Genomic DNA, 23,637 nt, shown 5'->3' with positions numbered 1-23,637 from the left:
TAATCCGTTTGAACAAATAGCAGTGTGTATTCCTTCACGCGCCATTTCGCCAGCTAATGAGGTGGTGAGCTGCCTATGTCTTGATAACTGCGGCTTTTTATGTGCTCTTAGTCAAAGGCTTCTCCGAAGCCTCTGATCCACCCTTCCACATTAGTTTGATCAATGCATTATCATGAAAACACAAATTGCATATGTGTGCAAGATCGGTTTTGTCACCCTTATTTATTATTTTTCGATGTGAAGCATCCTTGTACCTTTGGAAGTGCTAAGTAATTGTATATATCTTTGGGGTAGATGTCTCAAATATGGATGTTTGAGAATAGGGCGACAGATGATTTCATCGAGAACTTGGAAGGGTTTCTTCAAGTCTCCCTCCTACACATGGAGGTTAATGGCAGACAAAAGATGTGTAGTCTATCTCGTAGATGTGACAACACGAGAATGGCTGGATAGAAAGACGAATTGCAATATCATTTGGTGAAGAGGGGTTTTACTGATGGTTATACACATTGGACATCGCACGGTGAGTGTCATGCATGCTGCCAAGCTTCGTGACATCGAATCATCTACATGTATGACATTTAAAAAACAATTCATTTCTTTCTTATTCGTATTCTGATATTGTGGACAAAGATTCAAGAATGGGTATCTCTTTGGGCTCTAACGAACATGAGGTGGCCATTTTGGTTAATGAGTTGTGGACTTGGAAACTGATAGGGCTTGTGTTATGTTACAAAAAATCATCTCGGTGACACCTCCCGTGGATGATGATCCATGTGGGTTGTTAATTCCTATGGTCCAAGATTTGTGCGTAATTTAACCCAAAGGAGGACATGGCACCAGAGAGTCATGTTGTTGACTCTCTGGTACCTCTAAATTCAAAGGTCTTGTACCCGCACTAAGAAGAAATATGATCTTTCTGCGGTGCATTGTAGTATCCATAACAAGGTCAAAAATAAGTTTCATGGCGAATGAGTGGAATATTTTAGAGGTCTTCGACACTTGTCTAAAAGATGGTTTCTTTCAGAACTTCCAGAGAGCAGAATTTGGACTTCATTGCTCTCATGGAGAGGGGTTGTTCGAATTTCGCCACACGTTTTCTAGACTTCTTATGTGGTGGTCTTGGTTACCCGTGGGTTTTCTTACCACCAAGGGGAAGATCCAAGGGAAATTTGCTAGGTATGAATAATTCTAAACTTGAGGTTCTGGATATGGAGGTTGGTGATTTTGTGGTCAAATTTCATGTTTGCTTGAGAAGTGATGGCTTCTCATGGGCTCTTGTGGCTGCTTATGGGGCAATCCAGCATGAGCTTAAACCCGACTTCCTTACTGAGCTTTCTAGGATTTGTGGTTTGGAGTCTCTACCCATGTTGGTGGGTGGTGATTTTAGCATTATTTGAAGACAGGAAGTGAAGAATAACAATAGTTTCGATGTGAAGAGGCCTTTTATGTTGAATGCCACTATTGAGAGCATAGACCTCAGAGAGATAGCTCTACCTGGCTGTCAGTTTACTTTGACTAACAATTTACCCTCACCGATCTAGGAATTGTTAAATCATGTCTTGATGAGTGTTGTGTGGGAGAAAAAGTTTTCTCTGGTGATGGTTCGTGCTCTCCAAAGAGGTATCTCTGACCACACTCCTCTTCTTTTGGATTCCGGTGAGGCGGCTCATCGGGAAATAAACCCGCTTTTTTCCTTTCAAACATCTTGGTTTGAGAGGGAATTAGACCGCATCAAAGACGACGTTCAACAATGAGCAAGGGCGGGCGCCAAAAGATTAGACCACATTATCCTTGTAACCGAACTTAGTAATGGGGCTGAGCACCCCCTTTAATGTGGACACCGGCTAGCCTATGTCATTAGAAGTAGCTCCCTGTACTTCATCCTCCTTCGATCCTATTAATGAAATGATACGTATCAGGCGTATTCCCCTCCCCCCCCCCACCCCCCCACCCCCCCAAAAAAATATCTTATACAATATTAATGCAATGCCAACTATACATATTGGTGAGCTAGCATCTCTACTCCTAATTAAAAGGGGAGTTTGTGCGTCGTTTCATTGGTACCCAGGCTCCACCATCGATCGAAGGACCTCCCGTCACGCCCCCACCGATTTCCTATCCCGCTCTGGTTTTCTCCCCTGTCTAAAATCAGGCCCAACCCACCCATGCAACAAAAAAGAACCAGAAAACCCGGCTACCCCTCCTCCCCTCGTGCGATCCTAGGCACGCATGATGAGCTAGGGCCTAGGGCACAAAAGCACATGCAAAATCGCTGTGCAAGCCCATTACAGGCATATCGAGATCTTCGACACAAATGCCCTGGGGCTGCCACCAGTTCAGGTCACCCAGAGGACGAGGCAAAAAGGTGACCACTACAACCCCTTCATGCTGGATGGTGGGGGCTGCATTGGATACCGCCGCTGCAGGAGTGAGACTGAGAGTGACCTTGTGCAGCGCAGAGATAACGTCCCTCAGAACTTGCACAGGCTGGATTGCCCAGTGAGGGACGTTGGTTTATTTCGGGTTTCTGGAATGTTTTTGACAATTTCCAAGGACGACTCCAAGCTCGACTTGTTGACAATGAGTTCAAGGCCATGTATGTTTACGAGGAAAGGGGCCAAAACTGCGTCTTCTCACCCGTGTGGAACCAGAACCTCGAGAAGGACATCCTCTATGTGTGCATAGGCACCTCCTTGAACTCCCACCAACTTGAGATCTTCGCCATCTGCAACGCCTCCACCCCGCAACAGGTCGAAAAGTCATAAAGCTCATTGTTGGTGGGTACAACAACGCCTACCCGTCGAGCAACCCGGACGGGGACAAATTTGTCTTCAGGTCGACGAGGGATGGATTGGCACCACACAAGAACCTATACATAATGTTGCACAGTGATAACGAGCAATTCGGGGAACATTCTAATAAGAGACACAGAGATAATGAGGAATTTGAGGAACCTTGGCACTCTAGAAGATGTGAAAAACAAAAATTTACACTGAAGTTAGTACAAAGTTGAGACATTTATTTTGGGATGGAGGGAGTAGTAAGCAAGCCTCTTCTCATATATGGGCAAAGTCTTCAAGATGATACTTAATTTGATTAATTTTTTTTGCAAACATGTTGTTTCACATAGAAATAATTGTACATTGAAAAAGCATGTCTCACGATAAACTAAAACCACGACACTTATTTTGGATCAGAGGGAGTATCATTTTTATGTTTTGGGTGCTACAGTTGTTCCTTCCCTATGGATAACCAAACATAAATGTTTGGCTGGTGTAAAATTCTGCAGGGATTTTCATTTTGGATGGCAAAATTGGTTTGATATATGATGTTGCATAGAGTTATGACGGCCAGAGTCAGTGGGGCTCGTGTGGGGGAAGAGCAATGTCTTCGTAACACGGAGTGCACGCGCTGTAAGTGCCACGCGTCATATGTCTGTTGTGCCGTGGATACATTTTGGTACTTTTTATTATTACGGAGGGGCTAATTCTTGCCCTCCCAAAACTACCAAAAAAAACTCTAAGTTCAGGTTGCAGGACGTATATACTGTTCTGCATCATTATCCATTTTCCCCTTTCTGTTTTCCTACCAAATTGTCATATACTCCCTCTGTTCCAAAATGAACTTTGTACTAACATTATTACAAAGTTAGTGTAAAATTGAATCACTTATTTTGGGAGGGAGAGTATTTAGGAACGGAGGGAGTAGTGACTAGTCACAGAAATGTGCTTGATTAGATTCAGATGCCTAGAACTCACCGCTAAATAGATATATCATGATCACCTAGAAATCCACTCAATCTGTGTGTCCATGCCGTGCAAAAATCAGCACACTTGCACACGTGCAAAACTCACCGCTAAATGTGTTTGACTTTTTAGCACAAAAAAGCAGCACACAGTTTTCCAGATTGAAGGGCTGATGCACCAAACTGCACAATTCAAACCCAACTCGACATTAAACTACATCTCTGCACATCAGTTCTCCCAACCACAGCTTCTGTCTCCAGATTCATGATTCACTCACGCAAGGCTCGGAACATACGAACTTGGTAAGGGAAAACATTAGAGATTTACAAAGTGGTCAAAAACGACATAATCTTGTTCTACTGGCGAGCTCTTCGTCCCAGGAGCCTCTCTTCCTCTCCGGTGAGATCAAGTTTAGTACAGGTCATAAAATGGTCTCGTGAAAATTGGCCGCATGCGGTTCCCGCGTGGAAACCCTGATGATCAGCTCACCCTGTTTGTGCACATCAAAATTGCCTCTTTCAACCCTTCTTTGTCTAGTGACGTCTCCACCATCACCTGCACAGGAGTAGGCCAACACTACGTACGTGAGCAGCTGGAATTTTTAGTATACTTGCACATTCAAATAAGCATGACGTTGGAACTTGGAAGTCAGTACCTCTTGCACATTGTTTCCATATCGTGCAAGGACCTTATATTTCTGACCAACCAGAGATGCCATATATACCTGATGAGTAATACGGAGTAGACGGCTTTAGTTCCATGAACCAGGCTGCATAATTGTGTGACCACTAAACATTTCAATATTTCATCTTACCTGAAACGTTGGAGCTAATCCCGGGCTCCGAAAGAACCTTCCTTTGTAAACATCTTTAACTTGCTCTATGTTTTTCAGCTCCTCGATAAGGGAATCCACCTCAGGCCACTACAATAGCCTATATTTCAATTTCCAGTACTCTCGGATCATGCTCAATGAAACATTCAAACATAAGCTCGTACATACCTCAAAATCTGCTTGTGCGGGTTCGAGAGATCCATCAATTGATGCTTCATCGCCAATGACTGCTTCCAATGCCCCTACTGGCGGACTTGGCTGCATAGCAGGGGAAAAGACAAGAACAACAACTGAGAAAAAAAAAACTATCTGAAACTAGTGACTAAACACTGAGAAAACACGAGGACAAGGGGGGAACCGCCGAACATCCCAGTACCTTTACATCTTTAAGTGACAAAAAGATACGGCTATTGTTGAAATCCAGTTGAATAACTTTAGCATCAACAACCTGCAAACAAAATAACGTTAGTAGCCAATATTAAATATAACTATGAGCATTTTAGCGCCACTGAACTGCGTTGTTAAGTATAGAGTGACCCATGTAAGAAATGAGGAAAATACATGGTTATTTCCAAGGAAAACATAACGTCATTATCCAGAGATTAGAAGCTTCAATAGAAAACTTAGAAGAGCAGAAGGCTAAATAACAGAACTAATCACAATTGCTAAAGGATTACCTGACCAATTCTGTAAGAAACTGATGGATCTAAGGTCTCATCCCAGGACACTTCCCACTGTTGAATCAGTGCAGGAACTCCTTCAACCTTTGAAAGAAATAGTTAGCTGCTGAACTTGAAGGAAAAAGACAAACAACAAAAGGCATGAGACCTACCTCAACAAATATCCCAAAGTAAACAAATCGCTTGATAGTGCATGTGACTATATCTCCAACATTAAGCTTAGCCTGCATAATAAGAAAATTATATTTATGGCTGTGTGCCAACAGGATCAGATACACAGGCAATGCCTTCACTCTAATAGGATACTAATGCTGGCAAGGATCTTTCAGCTCAAGGAATGACAGTGTCACCAAGACTAAATTTTTCTGATTATATTAATGCAAAGGGTGCAGCTAGTAAGAACTACGATGCACGTACAGGAAGCTCAATAAATGTTCTTCTGCAAAACTTGGCTAAATCAATGAGACAATTTGACTTGAAATATTTAATAGGTTTCTGTGATTTCATCATAAAAATCGAGAATTTCAAAGAGTCCAGAAGTACCATCAGGCTTTTCCTTTTCTGAATCAACTCGTCACTTTCTTTTGGCCTCATGGAGAAAAATAGTCGCTTGGAATTTCTATCAGCCAGGACAACAGACACTCGGAGCCTCTGCAAAACGATGGAAATGTTACAAAAGAATGCAAATGAGTAGTTGAATATTGGGACACGAGGACCAGAGTCATACTTGACCGATAAATGATGATAAGAACTTGGATTTCTCTTCGTCATATGTTCGGAGAAGTTCTTCAAACTTCAGCCTAGACTGCAGAGTTCCTTGGTCCTGATGAGCTACTTCTGAAACTGATTCTGGTTCTATGCTCCTATCATTAACCTCGGAACCTTCCTCCATGCTCATACTCTGCTTGTACAAGGAAGGATCACCACCCTTCCTTCTTAACCAAGTCTCAAAAGCTAAGAATTTCCATTTTGTAGCAAGATTACGATATGGTAAGAAACCTATCATTGAGTCGAGTGACACCTGGTGAGGATTTCAAGACAAAGCTCAGACAAAAACAGGGATATAATATGATAAGAATAAGCGATTTCAGAAGGACCAAGTACATACCACAAATCCCTTCGCACTGCAGTTAATAAGTTCCACCTCAACCCTTTCTCCAGTACTTGCATAATGCTCTAGCCTTGTCCAGTCACTCTCAGTAATGTCCTGTATTAGTGATTCCGTAGCTCAGTATTCATATTCACAAGAACTAAAAAGGCTAGTAGGGGGGACTATCTCCTCCCACAAAAGTTGCATTCGCTCCAGTAAGTTCCGTTGTTATTTCTGCACAACAATCAGATGATGAAGCTCAAAAATCCGGAGATATACATTACCTCTAATGTTGATGATAAGACATTGCCCCCATCGTCAACATAACTTTTTTTATCATCACTATCACTTTTCTTCTCAGAATCCACTTGAGATGGTGAAGTTTCAACAGGCAGGTCTTTCCTACAATGTAATAATTGCCACATTAACTCGGCAGGTGAATCAACATGGAAGAAACCACAAAGACAATATTAGTTCGCAAACACAAGAGCATAGACAAAGGGGATAAATAGTGCAACTCGAGCTTCACTGAACCATTGGATACCAAGTGATGAAAATGTTCATAAAAATATAACTGTAGTGTTCCATCAGAATGTACCTCGGTCTTCCTTGCAAGAAAGCTTGCATTGAAAAATTGTTGTCGGTCACTGATGGTTTATCCAGAGCAGGCGAGTCTATTTGCTGAGTTAAACTTTCCTCAGATGGTTGCAGTCCTTGAGAGTACTAACATAACATTAGCGCCATGGATGATAGAAAACTAATTACAGGTCTCTTATGCCTTCCTTACCTTCCTCACGTTCACTGGTATCCTCTCCAGCAGCAACTAAGGTCGAGCCAAGTGCATTAGCAGTCTCTTTTGCGGCCTCTGGCTTTTGAAGAAGAGAAATGTTGGATAAATCCTCATCCATATCCTTCCTCATTTTCATGTCGACATTTGGTTTCATCTTCAGCTCCGGCTCCTGTTCATCATCTTCACTCTGATGCACAACGGGTTTACGCAAGGCGACGTCCACAATGTCCTCTGTTGTGGTACTTCCAGCTTCACTTGTCTCTGTTCCTGCAGCTAAGCTCTCCTTGCTAGGCCAACTATCTTGCACCAGCTTTGCTTGTACATTTGGTTTGCTCCCCATTGGCCGCATCAAGGTCAAAGAAGGCTTATTTACCTTCGGTTTGATCACTGCTGGTCTCACAAAAGTCAAAGGAGGTTCAACTTGCTTCGGTTTGCTTCCTACTGGCCGTATCATAGCCAAAGAAGCCTCATCCAGCTTTGGTTTGCTCAGTGCAGGCCTTGAAACACCCAAAGGCTGTTTGTCTTTCATTGGTGTGCCTACTGTCTCTCCTGCGGTGGCAGTCTTGTCCTGCTTATTAGCTTCCATGAACTCCTTCAAAATAACATCCAGCGTGTCCTTTTTGGTGGCAACTAGTTTCTCTACATCGAGGGATGAAGCATCCGGGTCTGACTTCTTGAGAAGTATCTGAAGGAGTAATTCCAGAACATGTAAGGGATCACAATTGCTGAGAATAATCAAGCGACAGAAACCGAATGTTTCAGAACACGACACCAATGTTTTTTGCCAATTTATCATATTGTGTGACAGATGGCTTCATGGTTAACAGATTCTAAAGGCTAAGCAGTGTATCGGGACTAGTACTTGAAATCCTTCTACTTCCATACTTGCGAAAAAAACAGTAATAGGCCTAGTGTACCTCCGTACTTGTCAAATAACAGTAATACACCTACTCACATAAAGAACTGCTTATGGGTCTCTGACGAACAACAATAGGGAAACTACCTGTGTTGCTAGAAACTTCCCAACCAGTATAAAACTATAAATGTCTACTGGAAACAAAATATTTCAGCCAACTAGTTTGGCAGGATTGATATAAACTAGTACCTCCGTACCAAAATATAAGACGGAGGTAATGGTAAACTGTGAGTCCCAACTCTAATAAAGGCAGGCCATGTGAAACCAAACACATAAAAGAACATGGGAGAGTATATTTCACTGGGCGTCATAGTGGTTTCTCACAATCTAAGGCGATGGAAAATGCAGCTAAGTTGAACACTAAATTATGCGCAGACATTTCATCAGAAATGCTCACTGCCATCATACCGCTACAAAATACCACAATATCTCACAGAAAAGCATATAACGATCTGCATTCTGAATTTCCAAAGTTCAGGTGAGACAGCATTTCGAAACCTTATCCAGAGCCTAGGGACGAGACGATTCGCGGCAATACTACTAATTAAGGAAGCAGAGCAGCTACCTTGGCGAGGGTGAGCTTGGGGTCCTCCCCGAGGAACCTCCCGAACTCGAGCTCCATCATGTCCCACTTGTCCAGAGCCGGCAGGTCCCCTCCGTCCCCGCCCCCGCCAGCGCGCGGCGGCGGCAGCGGGCGGACGAGGCGCACCCGTCCGGCGCTGGCGCGCGAGGAGGAGGAGGAGGAGGAGGCCCCTCTGCCGCCGCGGCGTCGGAGCGCGACGGAGGGCCGCGCGGCCGCGAAGACGCCGGCCGCGGGGGCGGCGGCGAAGGCTTCCATGGCTGGCCGGAGAGGTTTATTGGCGGAATGGAGAGCCGCGGTGGTAACGGATAAACCTGCGGCCTTGGCCCCCCCCCTTCTCTCCTGGCGAGGAGGCCGTGAATGGCCGGATTTCCCCCACGTGGTGCAGCCTGCACCGTCCGATCGTAAGTCGGTTCTAATTTTTAGATTTGCTTACAGAACACAGAGAATTTCTATTTTTCTTTAAGTAAGTGTGCACGTGCAACGCACGTCTATTTGGACTAATAAATGTGCACGTGTAACGCACGTCTATTTGGACTAATAAATATGCACGTGCAACGCACGTCTATTTGGACTAATAAGTGTGCACGCGCAGCACGCGTCTATTTGAATTAACACATTATACTAAACTTAATACAAGACAATTTTTTCATAAATTTGAAATTTCCCTATAAAGTACACGATCTTTTATTCCCAACTCGTACAAATAATTTGAAATATCGTTTCTCCTTAATCAACATGTCTCTTGTATTAAAAGACCACCCACTTTTCCCAATGTATAAAACTCAAAATTATTTAGAAGATTCATCATTATTCTTCATATGCACACATTTATGCAAGTATAGTCACACAGGAAAATGTCACTTAGGACAAGTTAAGGAACCGTTTCAGTGTCAACAAACTCCAATCAAGAATTACACAAGATCATCATGAACATATACAGAGAGAAGTGACCTCTCTTTCTCTCAGATTGGTCGAACAACAAGGTTTGGTATATATCTATCCGACGCTACTACATATATACAATATAACATCTCTTACAATCCCTAACATCTAAAATCAATTTCAACTTCCACATGTCATTCTTCATCTTTATGTATGACGTGGTCAAGAAAGAATCCCGCCAATTCCTCTTGAATTGCTTATATGCGATCATGTGGTATGAGTTCATTCCGCATCTGCCACATCCAATTTAAAGAAGAGGGTCAATACATATATATATATATATATGAAAGAAACTCAATACAATTGATGATAATAAAATAAAATTGTGAATATTGTTTACGTACTAAATAATATGAGAATTTACCATGACCACAAAATATCCTACATTCATCATCATCATAATCAACAAGCAGTTTTTGCTTCTCTTGTATGTGGTCCAAGTTTTCTATCACGAAAACATGTTAACTCAACTGTAGATAAGGACGGTATGAAAATGCTCATGTAAAATTACAATTGTCATGTATTTACTGGACAAACAAATACACTTATGCAAACTTCATGTTTTTTAGTAAAACTTATGCGAACTTTAGTTTTTTCGCTAAAACTTATGCAAACTTTTGGGTTTTTTTTCAGTGAAACGTAATTTCATGACTGCGAGTAAGGTCTTGGTTCAGCGAATTTGCCTGTGAGTTCACTATGTAGTTGTGAGTTGGCCATATAATAACCGGTAGTCAGTACTTAAAAAAAACAGGGATGTCTGTTGCAGGTACGCGAAAATCAGTGAAAAATATAGAAAGAAAGAAGGCGATCGTCTCTGTGTGTGTGCTCCAGTGCTCCTCTGTTTCTCATTGCCTCATCTCTAGGATACTCAGGGAGTCGGCGATGGCTTCGGGCGAGTCAGATGGGGCCGTGATTAGCTACCTGTGCCGCCCTGGGGACGACTATGGTTGGCGACCGGGCGAATCTACATGCATGGTTATGGGGGCAGTTTTTTTTGGCCCGCTTATACTGGTCCAGAATACTCAGCGTTGCCCCCACTTGAAGGACGTCGGCGGTGGGTGGTTGTCAGCGTGGGTGTTGTGGATGGATCTGAAGTCGACGTGGATGCCGGTGGTTCCCGGAGAGCATGCCCAGGACGTGGACGAAGTCGTTGCAGTCAGTAGAAGAGTGACCTGGCCTTCAGGCAGAAGACGAAGACGGCGACGACACGTGTGTGTTCGAAGGAGATGATAGGATGCGCTCGTGATTAGTTTTCTAATAATTAGATGCGTCCGTGATTAATTTCCTAATAGAATGGCTCGTAATTATTTTCTTAATAATAGGATGCGCGTGATTATTTTCTTAATAACAGGATGTGTTTGTGATTAGTTTTCTAATAATTAGATGCGCCCATGATTAGTTTCTTAATAGGATGTGTCCGTGATTATAGTTTCCTAATTGACCAGGCGTGGACTTTCATATTTTCCTCCACGGTGGAGTACGGTCAGTCAATGTAAATTGCTAAGTGCACACAGAGAACAGATTAGATTAAGGCTAGCCGTTAGATTGAGTTTAGTGGGACTAATCATGCGATAGTAATGTATTCGTGTACGTTTTGTGAGTTGCACTTAGAGAAGATAATGTTTGCTTCTTTATAAGTAGTATAGATATAGACTAGCACATATGCCAGTGAGTTGCAACGGGAAAATTTGATGTTTTGTTCACGCATAATGTATCATAGCTCATTGGTTGTTGTACAGAAGAGCGAGACAGGAGGTCCTTTGATCAATTCCCATAATATTGATTTATTTTGATTCGATTATTTTTTGCGGTCTTTATGGGAGCCCATAGAATGCCCATCAACGTACAAGTACCTGGCCCAAATGGCTTAGCCTGTGTAGAGCGAATCGTATGAAAAAATTAGCAGACGCTCAAACCAAATGAAATCAAGGAAAATGACTAAACCAAACCAAGAATACCTATTCCTTTTAATAGTAGGTATAGATGTTTTCTCGTTTTTGGTGCAGGGATTGAATTGTTTCTTGTGGAAGCTCCTTGGTCACAGGCACTGGAAAATAGTTGGAAAAAGAAAGGACCACACGATAAGATTTTTGGCTAATGGTGTTCTCATGGTTATGCCTATTCATTTATGTTTCTAATTACCGTTGCAACAACATTTGCATGAAAGCAGATCGGCTCTTTTCTCGTGCGCCGCTTTCTCACGAGTACAACTGTAATCTTATCAAATGTTGTTGGACCAGCTGAACACATAACATTATGTGGGCACCCAGTTGCCTTCATAGCACTTGGTGTCTACGGGCAACCACAAGTAAGTGGCCAATGTTCTTACATCCAAAACATGCATCCGAGGTTAAAGAAAAACCTTCAGTCATGTTTTATTGGCAACACGAATGATCCACTACACAGTCCGTAGTACATGAATATAGCTCACATTTATTAGTTTTTGGAGCAATCGTTCTTTGAAATAAAAAAAAAACCCACACTGGGAAGCTCATTGTTCATAGTATGTGTTCAACAAGTAACTCTTTTTGCCATTGCACACTTCATTTTTTTCAATGCATGATTAGGCGTGTTGACCGGGTAGATATGCATGTATGTGCATGCTTTGTGCACATATATATTTGAAAAGGAGATTATCAGCTCATCTCTAGGCTAACTTCTTTTTCCAGCAGGGCCGTCAAATAATATGAAATGGCTGTAAACAATAGAGTAGACCAGCACTGCAAGTCTTACTTTTAATAGATTATCCTGTTCTCCTTGCATATGGATACCTGACAAGATCCACTCCACAAACTTAACTGCTTACATGGTCTTTGTTTTTGGCAAGCCTAATCAAACGCTAGATAAAACACTTCCAGATTATCAGCCCTGACCTCCAGCACTGGTGTTAGGGCTATTCTAACCCTGGAGGCTATGGGCTTGAGCTTGAAGCGCGGCGTTTTTCCAGCATCTCATCATCCTCGGTGTCAACACCTGACCAATATCTAAATATTAGGAGTACTCGAGTTGCAGATATTCAAAAGCCAGTGATCGAGCAAAGAGGAAGGAAAGGACGGGCAGCACTCAGTAAATTGCTTGCAGAAAATACTTGGGAAGGGCAGCAAATTGATTTATTGACCACAAAGTATCAAACACTCTCTTCTATGTGTTGTCCAGTGTAATTAGTAGTCCAAGTTTAAATACATAGCAGGAAAAAGGAATGTAGAAGTGAATCCTCAAAGAACTTGATAGTAGTTGTAAAGAAATGGTGGCTTCCTGTTACGGAACTTCACAAGTTATGTAGTAATTACCAAATTTCTCACTCAAGAAAAAATACTCAGGGGCATCAGTAGCGACACTCATACTATGTGTGTGCTCTGTCATCCTAGAAAAACTGATTGCTTGCATTTGGCATGTGCCTGAGACAGAGAACATGCCGTCAAAACAAACATAGGCGCCCAACTGATTTCAAATCAAACTGTTACTAAGCGCAAGCTGACAAACTGTTCTTGCTATCTGAATAGCAATCCATGGAACAAAAGAATATTCAAGCTCGCCACCTCAATTTTGCTCACATCATATATAGGAGATGCATAAGCATTAGCGGCAGCAACGGATCCGTCTCTTATTTTTTTTTTTTACCATATTAGTTATGTACTCCCTCCGGTCCTTTTTACTCTGCACATTGGATTTGCCGAAAGTCAAACTTTGCTAAGTTTGATCAAACAGAAATTATTAGCATCTATAATATCTAATAAATATAATATGAAAATATATTCCAAGATGAATCTAATGATATGAGTGTTGTTATGTGAATGTCTATAATTTTTTATATAAACTTGGTCAAAGTTGAATGAGATTGACTTCGGACAAACCTAATATGCAGAGTAAAAAGGACCAGAGGGAGTAGGTTTATCTCAAATCAATATCATAAGATAAATTTATAGGTGTAAAGATGACAACTAAGGACCTATTCGCCTCATTATATCTATGAAAAGAGAAAACAAGATAATGCATGCCTGACTTGAACAATATGTCCATTAGTTTGACCACAAGAAACATTTCTCCAAATGAATTGTTGCCATCTAGTGTTTTTTACGAGTCCATTAGGCCTCCAGCCTACTTTTTTCACTTGTCCTTATGATGGCAATTAGAACAGGAAAACAAATAAATCACACAATTGTGCTCCTGAGCTTGATTAGTCCTGCCACAAGCACAACAAAGTAAAGCAACTACGTACCAAATAGTGTAAACAAGAATAACGAATCACAGCAATGTACTATGAAGCATCAGACAAGTTGGGTGATAACTTGGACACAACAGAAAGTTTACCACTTGATATTGTCGGTGACGACAACAACGATGGTGGGAAGTTTCTATATATACATGGCGAACTGATGCCACGTCTGACCACCTTCTCAAGTTGGAATGTTTTGATATCCAACGTGAAAGTGTCTCCCTGTGATACAAGAAGCAAGTGCCTCTCTGTTGAACCCATGAAACTGTACCAAGAAGAAACCAGTGGAATTGTCTTCTCCAACTGCCACTGGCTGGAAGTCCCACCATTGTTTCGCCTAATTAGATAACTGATGTGAGATGTGTAATATGGAAGCACAAACATCCCAGTGACGCCTTCCCTTGCCTCCACAATGGCTATACCCGCAATCTATTCTGAAGAACCTCTCACTTGGGGTGGGAGGTCAGCAAGTGAGAACTCCATTCTCTGGGTGTCAAGCACCAGCAACTTCTCCCTGCACGCTGTCACCCCACAGAAGCAGCCATATGCGTGCCGGTACCGGCAGAATGAAGCAAAGCCTGCAATCCATGGAGTGCCTCGCCATTGTCCGGTGCTGGAAGAGAAGACGAAAGCGCCCTGCTTATCTCCCCAATGTGCAATGGAAATCACTGTGAATGATGTTTCTTCTGCGGCCTCCTCCGCGTCGCCGAGGAAGGACTGCCAGTATGGGTTGTCCACTGAATGAGGAACCCACCCCTCAACATCAGGGATCAGGGGAAGCAGGCGGTACCGCCGGTGCAAGGGGTCGCACACCACCTGTCAGGACCTGCACCACGCACCTACTGAAGAAGAGAAGAAGGAACACCAGAAGTTCAGATAAAGAACGGTCAAGATGCGAGGATACCGGTTCAGAGCAGATCAACGGCTCAGATGCGATCTTCGCCGTTTTATCTGTTTAACTGCAGTTACTGTAAACTAACCGTTACTACAGCGGTCACCGCGGTGGAACTGATCAGGTTATAAGTCCGGCTCCGAGGCTTGGTCGGACATGTATCGAATATTCGCTATCTCTAGAATTAGGTAGAACCCTAGCTATCGTACGGAAGACGGGGTATCTTCTCTCGCAAACCTTCCTTGTATCCGCTATTTCCCCAATTATATGCATCGATCGAGAGAGATTTCAGCGAATCCTTGATTTCTGATTGATTCGGACCTTACAAAGGTATCAGAGCACTGGTGATTTCCTCGGCGACGACTCGACGGCGGCGAATCGGGCTGTGGAGAACAGGAGGTTGGGATCTCTCGTAAAATCCCTCCCGTCCCTCCCAGTTCGCGGCGGCTGTGTTGGGCGGCGGTGACAGACGGCGACAGGCGGCAGTGAAATTCGGGCGCAGATCACCGAGTCCGATCCGGTTGCTGAGAGGCATTCTCTCAGTGGTAAAATTCTAGGATCTGACGGGATCCGTGCGCCAGAGAGAAGATCCGGTTGCTGAGCGACTGTCGTTCGTGATCGGGGCTATCTCAGTTGCATAACCAGTGAACAAGATGGCGGACACTTGAGCCAAAGTGCAGATCACAGTAGATCGTGTGGAAAAGGAAGTAGCAGATCTACGGGGAGAGGTGGAAGGCCTCCAGGAGCTCAAACAAGAGGTAACTAAACTCCGATCAGAGATGGTAACAATGCCTAGAGTAGAAGCAGAACTGTCTGAAATGAATGCGGGCATACAGCAGACACTACAATTGATTTTGCAGCAGATGAACATAAACAGTCAGAAAACAGAGGTAGTGACTCCAGATCCCAAAGCTTCAGATCAGTTTCACCAGGAAAAGGCCAGTGGACAGAGTTTAGTTACTGTCCCAGGCAGCACCAATGTGCCAGTGGCTCCAGTTTCTCGAAATCTGGAACAAGAATTCAGAGTTTCAGGTCAAGCTCCAGTCACTAGCATCCCTGGCATTACTACAGACTTGCCATACACTCAACTGATGTCTGATAGTACCAGAGTGTGTAGTGATAAACAACAAGAAACAGGAGTAAGGGGGCAAGTCAGAAATGCTACAACAAATCCAAGTGCAACAATACAGGCTCATACACTGGGTTTCTCAGGCAACAATGGGTACTTTTTGCTCCTATAAATGCTCCTCTGTTTTCTCCACCACATACTTATAATCCTGTTACTGGTCAATATATCAACATGACAACAACTGCTCAAGGAATTTCTCCTGTATACCAGGCAGTGGGAAACTTGTATGATATGCAGAGAAACCAACACTCAACTCAGTTAGGGGGACCCTCTTATTTTGCAGAAGCAGTTCTCAAAGGTCCCAGACTGGAAATTCCACTATTTAGTGGAGAGGATCCTATTGGGTGGTTAATAGCTTGTGAAAAATTCTTTGACATGTCTGGAACACCCTATGAGCAGTGGGTGAATCTAGCTACAGGACATCTGCAAGGCAGAGCATCCAACTGGCTCAAGAACATATGTGTTCCCTGGCAAATGGTCACATGGCAACAGTTTTGTCAAATGATAGCGGACAGATTTTCAGAGGCTAGTGTTCATGAAGCTGTGGAATTATTGAAAAATATACAACAAACACACACTGTAGCTTAGTATATTGACAACTTTGAACAGTGTGTGGCACTGGTCAAAAGAGATCATCCTTGTCTCCAGGAGAATTTCTTATTAAGCTGTTTCATTGGAGGTCTGAGAAGTGACATCAAACATGAAGTATGTGGACAAAAGCCTACTGGAATAATTGAAGCATATTGGTATGCAAAAGTATATGAAAAAGCTGCAGCTGCCAGAAAAATTCAAAATCCCCCAATGTACAGAAACAAGAATTATTCACCTCCTTCCAAACAACCAGCAAATTCCTTACAAGTGCAAGTCCCAAATCAGGAAAAGTACACTGTTCCCTTTCCCAAAGATGCTAGAGCCTGTTGGTACTGTAGAGAACCATGGTCAAGACAACACAAATGCAAAATTGGCAAAACATTGCATATTCTGCAAGAGATAGACGATGATGAGGACAGTGACAAGGCAGAAGACACTGCTGGTGTGGATCAAGTGTATCATACAGCTCCTAACACTCCTGATAAGGACAAAAGCAGTTAACCTACTGTAGAGAAACCTGCACAAGCAATGCACATATCTGCTAATGCAGTAGAAGGAACCCCAGGTCCTAATACCTTCTCTTTGATCATAGAAATAGCAGGAAGAAAGGCCACAGCCTTGTTTGACAGTGGATCTTCAGATACATTTATTAGCACTGAATTTGCTATTAAAAGTAACTGCCACCAAGTGCCTATACATCCCAGAAAAGTAACAGTAGCTGGAGGAGGAAAACTCATATCCCTCTCTAAAGTTCCTCAAATGGATTTTCAAATCCAAGGAAAAACCTTCTGTAGCAGTTTCAAAGTGCTGGATCTCCAATCTTATGATATTATATTAGGGGCTGACTGGATATACCAATACAGTCCAATTTGTTTGGACCTGGTAGAGAGAATTCTGATTGTGACCAAACAAGGACAACCTATCACATTATTTGATCACACCATCCCTAAGAAGAAATGCATCATATCAGCAGCTAGAATGGAAAAAACTGCTCACAAAAGGGGTCATGGGATATATTTTGCAAATTCAGGAAGTGGCAACTGACAATAACAAGCAACAGATACCACCACCACCAGCACTCCAACCCTTGCTACAGAAATTTTCTGACATTTTTGCAGAGTCAGACAAACTACCTCCACAAAGAGCCTGTGATCACAGGATTGTCTTACAAGAAGGAGCAAAACCACCAAACTTGAGACCTTACAGAGTACCTCATTATCATAAAGCAGCCATGGAAGAAATTATTAAATAGTTGATTAAAAAGGGAGAAATTCAGGAAAGTTTTAGCCCTTTTTCTTCACCTGCAATCATGGTCAGAAAGAAGGATGGGGGATGGAGACTGTGTGTGGATTACAGGGAGCTTAATGTAATCACCATAAAAAATAAATTTCCTATGTCAATTATTGAAGATCTTTTGGATGAGTTACATGGAGCAAAAGTGTTTTCTAAGCTGGATCTTAGGTCTGGATATCACCAGATCAGAATGGCTGTGGAAGATATTCCAAAAACTGCATTCAGAACTCACATGGGTCACTATGAGTATAAAGTAGTTCCTTTTGGACTATCTTGTGGGCCAGGAACATTTCAGAGTCTCATGAACACTGTTTGTGAGGAAGTTAATGAACCTGCAAAAGAGAAATTCATTCTAGTGTTTTTTGATGACATGCTGGTGTTCAGCAAATCACTAGAACAACACTATCTCCATTTAGAGAGAACTTTTGAAGTTTTGAGAAAGCATGAACTTTATGTCAAGCTATCCAAGTGCACTTTTGCAACAAATCAAGTGTTTTACTTGGGTCAGATAATTTCAGACAAGGGAGTTGCCACTGACCCAGGAAAAATCCAGTCAGTAGTAGAATGGCCAGAACCTGAGAATATTAAACAACTCAGAGGATTTCTTGGTCTGACTGGGTACTATAGAAGATTTGTGAAGAACTATGGACAAATGTGTAGACCACTGCATGATATGTTGAGAAAAGATGCTTTCCAGTGGGTAGAGGAACAAAGAAAAGCATTCCAAGCATTGAAAACCACTATGACTAGTTGCCCTGTTTTGGCCTTACCAGATTTCACTCTGCCTTTCACAATAGAGGCTGATGCTTGTGCAACAGGCATTGGAGCAGTTTTAATGCAACAAGGAAAACCACTTGCTTTTTTGAGTAAAAGCTTAGTGCCAAGGTCTGCTGCCCAGTCCATCTATGAGAAGGAAGCAATGGCCATTTTAGAAGCGCTTAATGAATGGAGACACTATGTGTGGGGACATCCCTTGATCATAAAAACAGACCAACAGTCTTTAAAGTACATGACTACTCAGAGGTTAACTGAAGGAGTCCAGCACAAATTACTCCTTAAACTTTTGGAGTATGACTATACCATTGAGTATAAGAAAGGGAAAGAAAATAAAGTGGCAGATGCACTTTACAGAAGAGACAGTGTACAAAACATGCAGTGCAACAATATCACTGTGGTCATACCTGCTTGGACTGAAGATGTGAAGAAAAGTTACCAAGCAGATCAGGACACAGACAAACTTGTAAAGAAAGTGGCTATAGATGTGGAGGAAAATCCAAAATTCACTACTCACAATGGACTGTTAAAATACAAAAACAGAATCTATGTGGGAGCAACCACTAACTTCAGACAGGAGCTGTTACACACTTTTCACTCAGCAATTGGGGGCCATTCAGGAGTAAAAGCCACTTATTACAGAATCAAGAAAGTCTTTTACTGGCCAAACATGAAGAAAGACATTGAAGTGTTTGTCAGTCAATGTCCTGTATGTCAAATCAATAAGGTGGAACATGTTTACCCTCCTGGGCTACTGCAACCCTTACCTATTCCTGACATGGCTTGGTCACACATCACAATGGACTTCATTACAGCTCTCTCAAATTCTCAGGGCAAGGAAGTTATTCTAGTGGTGGTGGACAGATTAACCAAATATTCACATTTCATTCCATTGGCTCATCCTTACACAGTGATGACAGTATTTGAAGCCCTTATGGATAATGTGATTAAGTTGCATGGCCTGCCTATCTGTATTGTGTCTGACAGAGACTCAATCTTCACTAGTGCTTTACATCAGGAGCTGTTTCAAGCTTTTGGAGTTCAGATCAGGTTTAGCACTGCTTCTCATCCACAAACAGATGGACAGATAGAAAGGGTCAATCAGTGTTTAGAAGCTTATCTAAGAGGAATGGTTTTTCAGGAGCCCAAAAAGTGGATGAAGTGGCTGCCATTGGCAGAGTTATGGTACAACACAAGTTACCATTCTTCACTGAAATGCACACCATTCCAGGCACTGTATGGATACAAACCACCTCATATTGGAGAATTTGCTGTCACACAGCCACTGTCTCCAGAGGCAGCTCTAACAGTATCTGAAAGAGAGCACATGATGCAAAGATTGAAGGCAAACCTGGAACATGCACAAAGCAGAATCAAGCATTTTTCTGACCAAAAGAGAACAGAGAAGCAACTGGAAGTAGGTGATTTAGTATTTCTCAAAATACAACCCTACAGACAAAATGCTTTTGGTTTGAGAGGATCTCTGAAGCTAAGGTCAAAATTTTATGGCCCTTACAAAATTCTGGAACGAATTAGGCAAGTTTCCTACAAGCTACAGTTACCGGAAGGAACAAATATACATCCTGTGTTTCACATTAGCCAACTAAAAAACACATTGGTCACAGGGCTATAGCACTGCCCCATGTGCCACTAGTTACACCGGAAGGGTATGTTAAGACAATTCCTGTGGCAGTGTTAGACCACAGAGTGATCCAAAGGAACAAGACTCCAGTCGGCCAATGCTTGGTCCAATGGGAGAGTTTGGCTCCAGATGATGCCACGTGGGAAGATGCTACGTTCCTCAACAAGACATTCCCTGGTCACAAACTTTTTCGCCTCGAGGACAAGGCGATTGTCATGGCGGCGGCATTGTCAGGACCTGCACCACGCACCTATTGAAGAAGAGAAGAAGGAACACCAGAAGTTCAGATAACGAACGGTCAAGATGCGAGGATACCGGTTCAGAGCAGATCGACGGCTCAGATGCGATCTTCGCCGTTTTATCTGTTTAACTGCAGTTACTGTAAACTAACCGTTACTACAGCGGTCACCGCGGTGGAACTGATCAGGTTATAAGTCCAGCTCCGAGGCTTGGTCGGGCATGTATCGAATATTCGCTATCTCTAGAATTAGGTAGAACCCTAGCTATCGTACGGAAGACGGGGTATCTTCTCTCGCAAACCTTCCTTGTATCCGCTATTTCCCCAATTATATGCATCGATCGAGAGAGATTTCAGCGAATCCTTGATTTCTGATTGATTCGGACCTTACACCACCAGAGAACTATCGAAGGGAGATCTGCTGAGGAGGACGCGGCCGCCGCGGGCGTCCCGGACCTTCCATTCGCGGGCGGGGCCGGGTAGGAAGGAGAAGGAGAAGTCGACGGCAAGGGCGACGGCGCGGGCTGCCGACGCGGAAGGAGAAGGCGGTACTACGGGGAAGAAGACTCGGGTTTGAGCGAGGAAGCCGAGGAGGGGAGGGTCATGGAGCTTGCGGAAGCACCGGAGGAAGGGGCGGCCGGCGATGAGGCGACGGAAGGAGACGCAGGCGCCAGAGGCGCGGATGACGTCGGCTAGCGTGGGCAGCCGGAGGAAGATCTCCGCCACGAGCTCATCGGGGATCGGCAGCGAGGCCATTTCCTGGAAGCCATGTGGCGACGGCAGCATACGGGGAGAGGAACGGCGCCGTTGGTCGAGGATGCCCGGATCTACGCGAGGGTCGTCGCTGGTCTGGCCCTCGTCCGCCACGGCGCCGCCCATCCCGCCGCCAGTGATGAGAAGCTCCGCTGGGAAACCTACTTTGGTGGGTTCGATTGGTGAGGAGGAGTAAATAGCATAAAACTACCACTTTTTAAATTTTCTCAGAAAGCTACCAAACGCGCGGTCCGCTGTTTCACAAAACCCAAACCCGCGGTGACTAGCGATTTAACCTTTTTTCTGACCGCCTGGGCCCATCTGTCAGCCCACGTGGCCACGCGCGCTCACGGCGCGGCAGTTGACGCCCGTTAGCCAACAGGCCCGGTCGAAACTGGGGTAAATATACCCGCTCGGTCGGTCGGGATCACACGCTCGCTCGCTCTCTCGTGCTCGCTCACTCCCCTGCTCTCAGTCCCCTGCTCTAGTACGAGCTCGCCACCATGCGCCGTCTTCGAGGCCGGTGGCCGTCGACCTCCTTGCCGCAATGCCTTCCTGGAACGACGAGGAAACCAGCTCGGAGGAGGAGCGTGAGGTTGTCAGCATGGACATGGGACTTATGGTAAGTTCTTTGCCACCTAGGGTTAGGGTTAGGGTTAGGTGCTAGTAGCTTAGGCTACAGCCATGGATGTTGCTTAGTGTAGTGTTGTTGTTGTGTGTGTGATACTGTTCTTGATTAGTGAGGGTGGGGTTTGATTGTAGGGTTGAGGTAACCTAGGGTTCATCTCTGTACAATGTTAGGGTTCATGCTTGGGGATTTAATGAACAGTGCAAGTTGAATTTGGTATTGAGTGCAGATTGAAACCAGTGTTTGTTGGTTATTATGGTTGCAGGAGGAACCAGACACCACTGTGGAGCCCCTTTTCTGTGGCCAACTTGAGCTTGCTCATCCCAAGTGCATTCTGCACCAACTGAGGCCTATTAAGCGTGTTGCTTTTGAAGGGCCTGTAACAGGAAGGCGTTTCTATGGCTGCCTAGTCCAGGTTAGATGCCAATTAAGTTTTCTGCTATGGATGTTCAGTGATGTTTGATATGATGCAGTGGTTTGTTTGATATGACAGACACATATGTATTTTTGTCGCTTTGGAAACTTAATCATGGCATTGTAATAACTTATCCTATCTCATTTATGTTATTAATAGTTAGAATCTTAAGTTTATCAAGTTAATCATGGAATTGAAATAAGGTACTAGTCCTTTTGTAATAACTTATCACATTTACAAATGCAGGAAAATGGTGTGAATTGTGGTGTTGTAGAGTGGGTTGATGGGCCTTGGCCAACTGTTCTTCAGAGATGTTTGTGCAAGCTATGGGAGATGTTCCATGAGTAGAACTTTGGAAGGGTACAGGACAAGGAGAAGTTTGAGAAGGAGTTGGCCAGGTTTAAGAGTGAACACAAAAGGGAGTTGGCCAAGCTTAGGACTGAAAATGACAAGCTTTGCATTGAGTACACTAAGCTTGTTGATGATGTATCCAAGATGTTTGATTGGCAGGATGGTAGGGTGGACAAGCAGGTGTACCAGAAACAAGTGGAGGAGGAAGAACTTGAGAAGAAGAAGAAGGAGCTAGAGGAGAAAGCCATGTTGGAGGTGTAGATGGAAAAGCTCAAACTTGCAAAAGAGAAGATGTGCATTTTGTAGAGCCAAGCTGATATCATCAAGAACACCAGGAAGGCTATGAAGGATGTTGAAGTTGACAGAGATGTTCTTAAGAAGGAGAAGGCAAAGCTTGAGCTTGTTGTTGCTGAGCTGCTGAAAGAAGGGTATGGCAGCAAGGAGAAGTTAGAGCAAATCAAGGCCATCCTTGAGTCTTGAACTTGCTGTGATATGTTGGTGAAGTAAGTACATCCAAAGGCCTTTATATAAGGATGTGGCCTGGCATGACTTCAAGTGATTATGGGTGTACATTTTGGGGGAATGTGAAGTTTAACCTAGTGTAAGAACCTTACTTCCTATGTTGTTAAGTTGTAATGGATCACCTATGGTATTAAGTGTTGTAATGGATCTCCTATGCTATTAAGTAGTGGAAATGGATCTCTTATGCTACTAAGTTGTGGAAATGGATCTTGTATGTTATTAAGTGTTCAACTTGATCTTATATCTTTTATATGTTATTTGTTAGCCCACTACTCTCTGACCAAATGCAACCCTAGGCCTACTAAACCCAACCCCCCATCCATATTTCAATATAAACCCCTCCCCACCCCCACCCTTTCCCAGTGACTCCACCAGCCGCCACCCAAAGGAAACCCTACAGATGGATCCTGACATGGGAGATGTCATAGAGGAAGAGGGGGAGGCTGTGGAGGTTAGGACAGCAGCAGCACAGAGGAGGAGGAGGAGGAGGCGCAGGCAGAGGGCACTAGAGGCGGCCCAGGATGAGCAGCAAGAGGAGTTCAACCGCCGACTCTCCAACAAGGTACTGGAGAAGTGCAATGATGAAGAACTAGAGCTGGTTTTCACTGGCG

General features: G+C 43.6%; 1 protein-coding gene and 2 pseudogenes across 1 annotated transcript; 1 reads left to right on the top strand and 2 right to left on the bottom strand.

Moving 5' to 3' along the window:
• Nucleotides 1–3,845: 3,845 nt before the first annotated feature.
• LOC125513028 (Nucleic acid-binding, OB-fold-like protein) lies at nucleotides 3,846–8,948 on the bottom strand. The gene is made up of 14 exons (XM_048678070.2): nucleotides 8,623–8,948; nucleotides 7,139–7,826; nucleotides 6,950–7,064; nucleotides 6,636–6,753; nucleotides 6,370–6,468; nucleotides 5,989–6,282; nucleotides 5,805–5,912; nucleotides 5,414–5,485; nucleotides 5,259–5,345; nucleotides 4,958–5,029; nucleotides 4,750–4,839; nucleotides 4,564–4,671; nucleotides 4,405–4,473; nucleotides 3,846–4,304 (listed from the first exon to the last, which is right to left on the bottom strand). The coding sequence occupies exons 1-14, from the start codon at nucleotides 8,893–8,895 to the stop codon at nucleotides 4,230–4,232; spliced, it is 2,268 nt and encodes a 755-aa protein (XP_048534027.1). The 5' UTR covers nucleotides 8,896–8,948; the 3' UTR covers nucleotides 3,846–4,229.
• Nucleotides 8,949–12,493: 3,545 nt separating this feature from the next.
• LOC147963518 (uncharacterized) lies at nucleotides 12,494–21,236 on the bottom strand (annotated as a pseudogene).
• A 1,250-nt stretch (nucleotides 21,237–22,486) lies between these two features.
• LOC147963517 (uncharacterized) lies at nucleotides 22,487–22,984 on the top strand (annotated as a pseudogene).
• The last annotated feature ends 653 nt before the right edge of the window (nucleotides 22,985–23,637 follow it).

This window comes from Triticum urartu, chromosome 6A (assembly GCF_056163025.1).
Source record: "Triticum urartu cultivar PI428250 chromosome 6A, HENAU_Tu73, whole genome shotgun sequence".
Classification (NCBI taxonomy): domain Eukaryota; kingdom Viridiplantae; phylum Streptophyta; class Magnoliopsida; order Poales; family Poaceae; genus Triticum; species Triticum urartu.
Note: the sequence above shows the minus strand (reverse complement) of the source record. Positions and strands in the feature narration are given on the sequence as shown.